Source organism: Ornithorhynchus anatinus, chromosome 7 (genome assembly GCF_004115215.2).
Source record: "Ornithorhynchus anatinus isolate Pmale09 chromosome 7, mOrnAna1.pri.v4, whole genome shotgun sequence".
Lineage (NCBI taxonomy): Eukaryota > Metazoa > Chordata > Mammalia > Monotremata > Ornithorhynchidae > Ornithorhynchus > Ornithorhynchus anatinus.
In genome coordinates this window covers 2,377,176-2,388,988 of record NC_041734.1, presented here as the reverse complement: position 1 = coordinate 2,388,988, position 11,813 = coordinate 2,377,176, and the positions used below count along the sequence as shown (strand labels likewise).

The following is an 11,813-nucleotide window of genomic DNA, read 5'->3' as shown; positions in this document are numbered from 1 at the left end:
CTGAAAACTACTGCAGAATCTAATTTGGTCACTCCATGAAGGAGAAAATTGGTTTTCTGACATTGGCTGGGAGCGGTGAGGGGAGGAGCGTGAGTGTGAGTGAGTGAAAGGGCTGTGAAGTCAGTTATTACATTGATGCTTGCACCAGATTTCATTTAAGAAAGCTTCCCCTGCCCCGATCTTCCTGCTCATTCTCTGCAACAAGAGTAGTTTGCGCTCTCTCTCTCTCTCATAATAACTGTATTTGTTAAGCGCTTACTAACTCAGGCACTGTACTGAGCACTGGGGTAGATCCACTCAAGTGGGGTTGGACATAGTCCCTGTCCCACATGGAGCTCACAGTCTTAATCCCCATTTTAGAGTTGAGGTAACTGAGAAGTAAAGTGACTTGCCCAAGGTCACACAGCAGACAAGTGGCAGAGCGGGGATTAGAACCCAGGTCCTTCTGACTCCCAGGTCTATGCTCTATCTTCTGGGTCTCCCTCCCTCCCTGTTTTCAGCCACTTTAGAGACCTCCTCAGACCACCCACCTTCTTGATCATCTCTCGCCGTTGTGGTCTCTGCGCTAGAACGACAAGGCAGGCCGAGAACCGTTCACAGATTTAATTTTATTAATTTAAACACAAACTGAAGAAAAAATTCTGTACACAACCAAGGACACAACACGCTGTTTGGTTTTTTGGGTTTTTTTTTTTTTTTTACACAATAAGGCCCAGATCAATTATTTTCTTTTATTTCAGTCTGCATACTGCGTATCGAGACTTGGAAAGAGAAAAGCAAAGGAGAAGTCTGCCCGCCTGTCGTGGCTTCCGGCCAAAAAGCCCTCTGGTCTGAACCCCTTGGGATGTAAGTGATTTGGAGATCTCCCCCGTGCTGATTCTAGCAGCAGTCTATTCCCCGAGGAGAGGATGGAGGAGTCTTTTTTCCTGGGGTCCTGGGGCTATTGGCAGGGGTCGGGGGGGGGGGGGGGGGGGGAGGCTAAGAATGGAGGTTTGAAGAGAACTGATCCTTGGAAGGGAGACAGAGAGATCTCTAGCAAGCAGAGATTATCGCCCTCGTCTCCCACCAGGCAGGGCCCCCTGAACCGGTGAATTTGGGGGGTGCCGCTGAGGCCGCGGGCAACACTCGGTCTTGGACTCTCGGGCAAGAACCAGAGGCCCTGATTGGGCCCGGTTTGACCTCAAACTTTGGCTCAATTTCTCGGGAAGGCCAGTCCTCTTCCCCGACTTGACCGCATAGGACAGACTAGCCGACTCCGTCGGTCTTCCCGGCTCACTGGAAGTCGCGATGTCCAGACCTGAACTGGTTTTTCTGTCGGATCTGTCTGTCCTCACGTCCTCCTCCTTAGGGGAAGGGGACATGGATTAACCAACACCCTGTTGCTCCAACTGGCTCTAAAGGACCCGACCAGGTAAATCTGTCAGAGCGAGACGGGTGGGTTCCTCCTTTTCCTAGCTGATTTGAAAGATCGATAGCACCCCTGGCCCACTTGCCCGGTCTTTCCTTAGACTCAGAGGGCACAGGAAGAGAGGGACGGTTGGAAAAACCAAATCCTCACTGATATTAGACATCCATGCTTTTAGATCTTGGTGTATTCATCTAAAAAAAAATCCATTATTATCTACATATTTATAGCCCACACCTGGATTAAGACCCTGTCCGACACAAAAGATTGTGCCTCTGTGGCCTCTATTTCATACTTCACGACCAACAGGCATTTCTACCTTTCCAGAGCCTTTCCCTAAACAATATGGAAAAGAATCATCTGTTATTACAAATTTACATACACGCACGCGCACACACTCACACACACAAAATCTTCCTGTACATGATTGTCTCGGGGATGTACACGTTTCTTTAAATTAGACATAGTTTAAACTACTCTGCATTGTGCTCAAATACAAAGTCCTTGCGGTGGCGGAGGGCCGGAGGGCTGCGACGGAGCCTTCTCTCCTTCTCCCTCCCGATCCCGGGTCTCCTGGCTGAGGCCAAGTCCGGGACCCAACCTGTTCATAAATAAGGCGGAGGTCTGAAGTCTGAGCGCTGGGGGTGAGACACCGGAAAGGGTCCGGACGTCGACTCGGCTGCGGCCGTTGTGAGGGGTGGTCTTCTCCTCGGGACAGGCGGTCCTGTCGAAGCCCCTCGGGGTGGAGGGGCCGGGCATGGGCCGCTGGTGCCCGGGACGAGGCCTAGCTGCAGGAACCGCCCCCGAAGGGCCTCCAAGACGGAGAGCGAGGGCGGGCTTCGGTCCGTCCATCTGTCCGTCCCCTGCGCGGTGTCCGGGGATGGGGTAAGTGGGGGAAGGCGGGTGGTCCCGGGGTCTCTCGGCGCTGCTACAAGTAGTCGAGCTCCAGGGCGTGGTAGAGGGCCATCAGGTCCGAGTGGCTGGAGATCCTCCAGAACGGCATCGCGTGCTGTGGGCGGTCGGGCACGGGTTTGAGGAAAAGGGCCGGGCACTGCCAGTCGGGCAACCCTGGGATCTCCCACTCTGCTCTCCCGACCTCGGGGGCGAGGCCACGAAGGAGGCTTTGGCTGGGGCCGGGGCACCCACAGGGTCCAGAGGGACAGAGCCCAGCCCCTCCTGGGTCAAGGCGACCGCCTCCTCCAACACACACAGACACACACACTCTTTCTTTCTTCTCTCTGTCTTTCTCTCCCTCCCGTGACCGGGTCACCCACGAGCTGGGAACAAAACTGCAGAAAAGGACAACCCACCCCTCCCTCTTCATATCTGACAATGACTCGCCCCGCTTTTCAAATCTTATTGAAGGCCCATCTCTTTCAAGAGGCCTTCCCCGTCTACGCCCTCCTTTCCTCTGCTCCCACTCCCTTCTACGTCACCCTGACCTGCTCCCTTTATTCACCCTATTCCCAGCCCCACAGCACTTACGTATATACCTCTCATTTATTTCTAGTCACATCTGTCTCCCCATCTAGACTGTAAACTCCCTGTGGGCAAGGAATGTGTCTGCTTATTGTTCTATTGTCCACTCCCGGTACAGTGCTCGGCACACAGTGAGCGTTCAATAAATACTCATGAAAGAATGAATGAGAGGCAGTTTGTTTTTCAGATTAAACTACAACTTGGACAGAAGTGTAAAGACTGGACTCTGTGCTGACTTCAAGATATCACGGCAGCCAAAGGCAGAGGACGGGGTGGTTTCTGTCCTGGAGGCTACCCCTGACGGGACAATTCTCTTCACGCAGTTAGAAAATCAGAGGTCAGAAATCACGGCTGCGAGATTCCCTCGACGGAACCGGAGACGCGAAGGAAAAAGAAATGTGGCCGAAATGGGAGGACGAAGGATGAGAGGTGTCCCGGCAACCTCTGCAGCTTCTGGCAAACAAATGGGGGCTCACGTGACGGCACAGGTAGAGGCCCGAGTAATAATAGTAATATGAATAACTAACTGTATTTGTTAAGTGCCTATTACAGTGTTCTGCACTTGGTAAGCACTCAATAAATACGATGGAATGAAAAATACGATTGAACACTATGTGGCGGGCACTGTATTAAGCGCTGGGGTAGATACGAGATGCTGCCAACACCTGTCTGGGCAGAGGATTCTGAGCTGCCCAAACACCCATGGAGATGGCTGAGGGGAGGAGAAAAGGGAAGAGGTTCTGGGAGGGAGGGTGGCGGGTCCTGCCAAATGCCCAACTCCACAATCTTATGGCCAGAGGAGGTGGAAAGAGAGGGCACACTGGGGGCACTCCCACTGGCAGTGGGTATCTGGTTTGGAAGGGAGAGCAGGACTGGCAGCCAGTTAAGGGCCCTGACCCCAGCAGACGAGTGACGGAGCTGGGATTAGAACCCACAACCTTCTGCTCCCGGGCCCGTGCTCTATCCGCTACACCATGCTGCTTCTCTCAGGGAGAGGAAGGAAAGGCCGGGGGAAGGTGAGGGTGAGTTTCGGCCCTTTCCTCCACTTCTTCTCTGTGAGAGGTGTCCCCCCCCTGCCTCCGCTGCCCGCCCGTTTTCTTTCAGGCCTGAAATCCAAGGAAGTTGAAGCAGCAAGCAAGGAGGGCAGACCAGGCTGGGGGGATGATGGGTCTCAAGGAAAACAGAGAAACTGAACGAGACCCAGGGACACCCAGTTCCCCTGGTCCAGGGATTCCCAGCATCCCTCTCCACCAGCACGGCCCCCGGGAGCACAGGAGCGCAGCGTGGCCGCCCCGTCCACCGGAACCACACTTCTGCTGCTACGCTGACCACGGCCCAGGCCTTCCGGCCCTTGCCGATCTTCCCATCCCTGCCTGAGGAACCTGGAAACCAGAGGGCCGGCCCCTGCCCCGGTCAGCCCGCCATCCCCCGGGGCAGCGTTACCTTTTTGGCCCCCTGCTCCTCTTCCACGCCGTCGCCGACCACCACGTACACCACCTTCCTCCCGAACCTCTGGATTATCCGCTCGAAGCAGCTCTCCTTCCCTACGGGGCAGTGAGCGGCGGTGAGGGCATTCCTGTGAGTACGACGCCACCTGCCCGGGTCGGCCCGCGGCCTCGGAGACGGCCACGGAGCGGGAGCCCGAGCAGGCTGGCCGAGAAGGCCACCGCTGGCCCGGACCCCAGCAGCGCTGACCAGTGGGACGCCATCCCTCCTGGATCATCCCCTGGATCTTGGGGCCTTTGGACATTTGATTTTCACCCCACCTCCGGCCTCACAGCACTCAATCCTGCCTCTGCCACTTGTCTGCTAGGTGGCCTCGGGCAAGTCGCTTCCTTTCTCTTTGCCTCAGTTACCTCATTTGTAAAATGGGGATGAAGACTGTGAGCCCCACGCGGGACAGGGACTGTGTCCAACCTGATTAGCTCGTATACACCCCATTGCTTAGTACGGTGCCTGGCATCTAGTAAGTGCTTAACAAACACCACTGTTATTATTTTTATTACTTACATACATATCTTTTTTTTTTAAAAATGGTATTTAAGTGCTTACTATGTTCCAGGCAGTGAGCTAAATGCTGGGGTAGATATAAGCTAATCGGGCCGTGTTTGATTCACTTTAAATTCCATATTATAAATGCCTTTCATTCAATTCATTCAGTCTTACTTACCGAGTGCTTACTGTGTGCAACACGCTGCACTTATTGTTTCATATTAACGTCTGTCTCCCCCTCTAGATAGTAAGCTTGTTATGGGCAGGGAACGAGTCCGCTAATTGTGCTATATTGCGCTAGCTACTATTCATTCAGTCGTATTTATTGAGTGCTTTGTGCAAGGCACTGTACTAAGCGCTTGGAAAGTACAGTGCCTCTCTAGGGGGTCTTTGGCCACCACCCGGAGGGCTGGTCTTAGAGCGCCGAGGTGAGACACAAGGCATAGCTTCCATCCTGCACCGCAAAGGTGGACAAAGCCGCACAACCCTAGTGGAAAGCGCCTGGGAGTCAGAGGACCTGGGTTCTAATCTCGGCTCTGTCAAGTGTTTGCTGTGAGACCTTGGGCAACTCGCCTAACTTCTCTGTGCCTCGGTTGTCCTGTTCTCCCTCCTACTCAGACTCTGGGCCCCATGCGGGACAGGGAGTGTGCCCAACCTAATTCACTCGTATTTACCCCAGCGCGTGGAATGTATCTGTCACATATAAAGCACTTAACAAATACCATAGGGAAAAACAAAACAAAACAAAATCTGTCCGATCAGCTACAAGATTTTCCAGGCATTTCATAGCCCGACCACAAGGCCACTCGCCAGCTGGTCCTGGTTCAGCCTCCCGTCCGGCCCAGCCCTCGACTCTGGCTCCCACAGGAGCCTCGGGCTGCTTGGAGAACCTTGGGCCGGTCACTCTTCTGGACACCTGCCCTTCTGGCTTAAGCTCATTTCCCCTCCCCACCAACCCTTCCACCTGCCGGGGGCCACAGAGTCCACCTTTTCTTCTTAATGGTATTTGTTAAGCATTACCATGTGCTAGGCACTGTACTAAGCGCTGGGGTAGATCCCAGCTAATAAGGTTGGAAACGGTCCCTGTCCCACAAGGGTCTCTCAGTCATCTCCATTTTAAAGATGAGGTCACTGAGATGCAGAGAAGTGACCAGGTTCACACAGCACACAAGTGGAGGAGCTGGGATAATAATAAGTATGGTATTAAGCATTTACTATGTGCAAGGCACTGTACTAAGTGCTGGAGTGAATACAGGCAAATCGAGTTGGACACAGTCCCCATCCCCCATAGGGCTCACTGTCTTAACCCCCATTTTACAGACGAGGTCACCGAGGGCCAGAGAAGTGAAGCGACTCACCCAAGGTCGCACAGCAGAGAAGCGGCGGAACCAGCATTAGAACCCAGGACCTTCTGACCCCCGGGCCCGGGCTCCGTCCACTAGGCCCCGCTTCTTCTCACTTCCCTGGTCTCTCAATCCCCGGTCTGAGGGAGAGGAGGAGGGTCCGGCTGGGCCTCAGACACCAGGTTGGGGCGGGGGGGCGTACCGACGACCCACCTATTTTGGTTGCGCTGTAAATGTTTTCGATCGGGAAGGCGACCCCTAGGCCGTACAGCAAGACCTTGGCCAGCGCGGGGATCAGCTGAGTCGTCGTGACGAGGATATTCACGCAGTTGGTCCTTGGGAGGCCGGAAGGAAGCATTAGGGTCTCGGTGAGCCGCCCGGCCCCGCAACCCGAATGAGCTGTTACAGCCTGTAGTATTAGGAAGGGCCTCGAGCATTCATTCATTTGTTCAACCGTATTTATTGAGCGCTTACTGTGTGCAGAGCCCTGGACTAAGTGCTTGGGAGAGGACAGTACAACAATAAACCAACACATTCCCAGCCCACAGCGAGCTGACAGTCTAGTGAGGGGGAACAGGACCCCCATCTGCGCCCTTTGCTGCTGCCCCCCCAAGTGTAGGCCTGGCCCTTTAGAAGCTCGTTGTGGGCAGGAAATGTCTGTTCCTCTCCCCGGTTCTTAGTCCGGTGCTCTGCACACAATAAGCGCTCAATAAATATGACTGGCGGTTGGTGGGCAGCCTGGAGTCCCTGCTTTCCCGGTGGAATGCCACCCCCGCCGACCCTCCCCCCGGCTACTGTCACTACGCCCCCGCCAGCCCCTCTGCCCCACAACTGGTCACCAGGCCCCGTGGGACCCCCGCCGGTCTCCCCCGGCCCCCCACAGCAGGCTCGTTCCCTGGACGGACTGGGCGGGTGTCCCCTCACCTCACCTGGAGTGGATGAGCGTCAAGGCCTTCAGGGCCAGGGTCAGCCAAGAGTCCGTCAACGCCTCGATCTCGGCCCTCAGCTGCAGCCAAGCTTCTCTCTTGGCCGGGCCGAGGAGACCTGTGGGATGGTCGGTGGGTCAGCCCCCCGGGGGCGGGATGGGCGGGGGGGCTCCGTCCACTTCCCAGGCCCGGTCTCTGACCGGCTACGCCATGCCGCTTCTCACTCCTCTGGTCTCCGAACCCCCCCCCGTCTCAATCCCCATCTTCCCGATGAGGGAACGGAGGCACAGGGAAGTTAAGTGACTTGCCCGAGGTCCCGCAGCAGCCAAGTGGCAGAGCTGGGATCAGAACCCATGACTCTCTGACTCCCAGGCCCGCGCTCTATCCACCACACCCCGCTCCTCCTCTAAGATACTAAGCCATCATGTCGGACAAAGTCCCTTGTCCCACCCGGGGTTCGCCATCCTAATCCCCGTTTTACCGCCGAGGGAACCGAGACCCGGAAGAGGGGAATGACCGGCCCAGGGTCACGGGGGCAGACACTCGCCTCCGACGTTGTTCTTGTAGGTGTTGTAGATCTCCTTCACGCGGCGGTAGCGGAAGGCCAGCTTCCTCATCCAGTCCACGCCTCCTCGCACGCCCGTCGCCAGGCAGAGGTTGGCGCTGGTGGCCGCCGCCGGGAAGCCGTCGCTGCCGAAGTTGTAGGTGCTGGCGGGAGGTGGGGGGGACACCGGGAATCAGTCCCACCCCGGCCCCGGAATCCCGGGAGGGTCCCGGATAGCCCGCCCCACTCCACGTCCACCCGCCCGCCCATCTCGAGCCAGAAATTACCTCAGGTCTTGGCCGTTGTCGTCAGAGGAGACGTCGTCTATGTGAACCTGGTCGCACTCCTGGAGGAAGAGAAGCCAACTGGGGTGGTGTCTAAACACTGTGCTGTCCTCTCCCAAGCGCTCAGTTCAGTGCTCTACACACAATAGGCTCAAAGCTCTTGGAGGGCAGGGAATATGTCCACCAACTCTGCTGTCCTCTCCCAAGCGCTCAGGACAGGGCTCTGCACACAGTAGACTGGAAGCTCTTTAAGGGCACGGTTCACATCTACTAACTCAACTGTCCTCTTTATTTTATGGTATTTGTTAAGCCCTTATTATGTGCCCAGCACTGTTCTAAGCGCTGGGGGAGATACAAGGTAATCAGGTTGTCCCACGTGGGGCTCAGAGTCTTAATCCCCATTTTACAGATGAGGCAACTGAAGCACAGAGAAGTGAAGTAACTTGCTCAAAGTCACACAGCTGACAAGCAGCAGAGCTGAGATTAGAACCCGTGATCTCTGACTCCCAAGCCCGGGCTCTTTCCACTGAGCCACGCTTTTCCAAGCGCTCAAAGAGTACACTGCAGACAATAGATTGAAAATTCCTTGAGGGCAGGGATTGTGTCTTCTAACTCCATTATACCCTCCCAAACACTCAGTACAGTGTTCCGCGTGGAGTAAACGCTCACTCAATGCCGCTGATTGGTTGGGGCGAGACTCATCTTTCCCAGCAGTCACAGGGAAGGTATTTGCTGGACACCTAATGGGGGCTAATGTCCTGTGGCTTTTCCCTCGGCCGTGGACGACAACGCAACTCAACAACCCAAGTCCAGAGTGGCGGTTCAGAACTCCTCCCTGCACACCGGCCCCCGGCTCGTGTCTTCCCCATCTTGCTGGCCTGACTCTCCAAGCGGTAAGTCAGTCACATTTACTGAGCACTTACCGGGTGCAGAGCACTGTACTAAGCGCTTGGGAGAGTCCAATAAGACAGACATATTCCCTGCCCGGAATGAGTTTATAGTCTAGAGGGGGAGACAGACATTAATAGAAATAAATAAATTACAGATATGGACGTAAGCGCTGTCGGCCGGGAAGGAGAACACTCGGCTAGTGCTTGGAAGAGAACGCTTAGCAGACATTATCCCTGCCCTCAAGGAGCTTCCAGTCTACAGTATGTAGAGTATTTTACTGAGCGCTTGGGAGAGGACAGTGGAGTTAGTAGAAAAGATCCCCGCCTTCCGGGAGCTTTGAACCTACTGTTCAAAGGGAGAAAGTCAGGGCGACGCAGAAGGGAGTGGGAGAAGAGGAAAGGAGGTCAGGGAAGGCCTCTTGGAGGAGATGTCCCTTCAATAAGGCACATTTCCAACCCCGCTCAGCCTAGCCACGGGTGACCGCCTCAGGATGATGATAATAATAATGACACTAATAATTACTGTATTTGTTACATTTGCTGAGAAGCAGCGTGGCTCAATGGAAAGAGCCCGGACTTGGGAGTCAGAGGTCATGGGTTCTAATTCCAGCTCCACCACTTGCCAGTTGTGTGACTTTGGGCAAGTCACTTCACTACTCTGGGCCTCAGTTACCTCATCTGTAAAATGGGGATTTAAACTGTGAGCCCCACATGGGACAACCTGATCACCTTGTAACTAACCCAGTATTTAGAACAGTGCTTGGCACAGAGTAAGCACTTAACAAATACCACCATTATCATTATTATTATTAAGTGCTTACTATGTGCCAGGCAGTGTACTAAGCACTGAGACAGGGTTGGGCACAGTCTCTGCCCCATGTGGGTCTTGATCCCCGTTTTCCAGCTGAGGTAACTGAGGCTCAGAGAAGTGAAGTGACTTGCCCAAGGTCACCCAGGAGACAAATGGCAGAGCAGGGATCAGAACCCAGGTCCTTTTGCCTCTCAGGCCCGAACTCTATCCGCTACACCACGCCGCTTCACGTGAGCAGCATATTGTACTTTCCCCACGTGCTTAGTCCAGTGCTTGGCACACAGTAAGGGCTCAATGAACGCGACTGAATGAACGAATGGATGATAGGCTCAGAGAATTACCGCCAGCGAAACGACGGCCCCTGGTTGCTGTCGGAGCCACAAACTCACAGGGCTCCGGGAGGGCTGCGGGTGGAGCCCACACCCACGTCAGGTCTATGTTTGTTGTCCAGCACAGTGTCCTTGTGTGATTCCACTGCTGGGGCTCTGTGATATTGTGTGTGCGTGTTTACATATGTGTGTGTTTCTGCAGGCGTGTTCATTCATTCACTGAGCCAGGCGTAGTCACTGAGTGCTTATTGTGTGCAGAGCACGGTACTAAGCTCTTGAGAGAGTCCGAAAGAACATTAAACAGACACATTATCTGTCCACAAAGAGCTGACGGTCTAAAGGACGAGCTTACGGTCTAGAGGGGGTGTGTGAGAGTTGAGTGTGCATATGTGTATACACGTGAGTGACTACGAAGGGATGTTCTGTAAAAGTGTCTGTACGTGGGAAAAATATACAGCAAAAGGCTCAGAAAAAGCTGACGTTTCCACGGTCCCCCTCACCCTTCCTCCTCCTCCCTCATCCTTCTCCCCCGGAAGCCCCAGCTGGCATGCCACAGCTCAGGACCGAAAGAATAATAATGAATAATAATGATGGCATTTGTTAAGCGCTTCCTATGTGCCAAGCACTGTTCGAAGCCCTGAGGTAGATACAAGGTCATCAGGTTGTCCCACGTGGGGGTCACAATCTTCATCCCCATTTTGCAGATGAGGTCACTGAGGCCCAGAGAAGTGAAGCGGCTTGCCCAAGGTCACCCAGCAGACAAGCGGCGGAGCCGGGATTAGAACCCACATCCCCTGACTCCCCAGCCCATGCTCTTCCCACTAAGCCACGCTGCTTCTCTAGTTCCCAAACCTCTCCCTGATCAGTCGCAGGCCCAGGGGCAGTGGGGCAGCCGGGATGTCAGGGGATAGGGCAGACCTCCCCCATATAGACAGACACACACAGACACACAAGCTGAAGAGACCGACACACCCACAGGCCTCCAGGCTCTTCCTTCCCCCCAAGACACGGGGTCTGGTCAGGGGGACGATTCCCTCACACTGGCCAACAGTCGCCTCCCTTCCCACTCCAGGGCCTGATCCTCCCAAGCCGAGGCCTGGGCGGGGGGTTTAGAACAACAACAATCACCAACACCACACAATAAAGGGGGGCGATAAGGGAGGAGGAGGAAGAAGAACCCAAACCTAAAAGAGCCGGACACTGAAGCGGACCGGAGGCCCAGCCCCGGCTTCTCGGACATGACAGTTTTGACGCCCTCCCCCCCGTCACGGGCCGGGGTTTAAAGACCTCCGGCGCTGGGGTCGGGTGCTTCTACGGTGCTGGTTCCCTCCTGACCGATGTTTTCTCTGTCTGGATTTCTGAGGGAGGCGGCGGGATAGAGACGGAAAGAAACTCAAACCAGCTGTTCCCTAACAGAATTAAACCCCTGACCTCCGACCTCTGCTCTCAAGGGCCTCTTGTGCAGCCAACCCCCCTCTCGGGGAGCCCTGGGCTCCAACGAGGAAAAGACTCGGACCCTCGTAACCCCGCTCTCCTCTCCCGGGGCCTACGGGCTCAGAGACGGACGGAGTCGGGGCCGCAGGCCTCCCGGGGAGGCGGCGAGCCGGGCGTCTTACAGACGCCGTCGTTCTGGGCCGCGCTGGGGAGCCGGTCCTCCCCCCACTCCTGACGTTCCCCTGTGCCGGCTGGGAAGGGCCACTCGGATAGACGTTGAGATCAGAGGAAATCGACGACTGCCCAGCCTATCTCCTCCGAATCGCCAAAGCCCGTCGCACAGTATTGAACCGAACTCTGAAGGGCAGGTGGGGGA

The 11,813-nt window shown here is 55.2% G+C and overlaps 1 protein-coding gene across 1 annotated transcript in view; it reads right to left on the bottom strand.

Annotated features, from left to right (window-relative positions):
* Positions 1-1,835: 1,835 nt before the first annotated feature.
* Positions 1,836-11,813, bottom strand: part of EYA1 (EYA transcriptional coactivator and phosphatase 1) — a 97,906-nt gene continuing 87,928 nt past the window's right edge. The window contains exons 14-19 of the mRNA XM_029068283.2: positions 7,977-8,035; positions 7,693-7,853; positions 7,149-7,263; positions 6,433-6,554; positions 4,328-4,428; positions 1,836-2,414 (exon numbers count right to left, since the gene is read on the bottom strand). Of these exons, the coding sequence (XP_028924116.1) occupies positions 2,334-2,414; positions 4,328-4,428; positions 6,433-6,554; positions 7,149-7,263; positions 7,693-7,853; positions 7,977-8,035 (639 nt within the window). The 3' untranslated portion in view covers positions 1,836-2,333. The remainder of the gene's footprint in view (positions 2,415-4,327; positions 4,429-6,432; positions 6,555-7,148; positions 7,264-7,692; positions 7,854-7,976; positions 8,036-11,813) is intronic.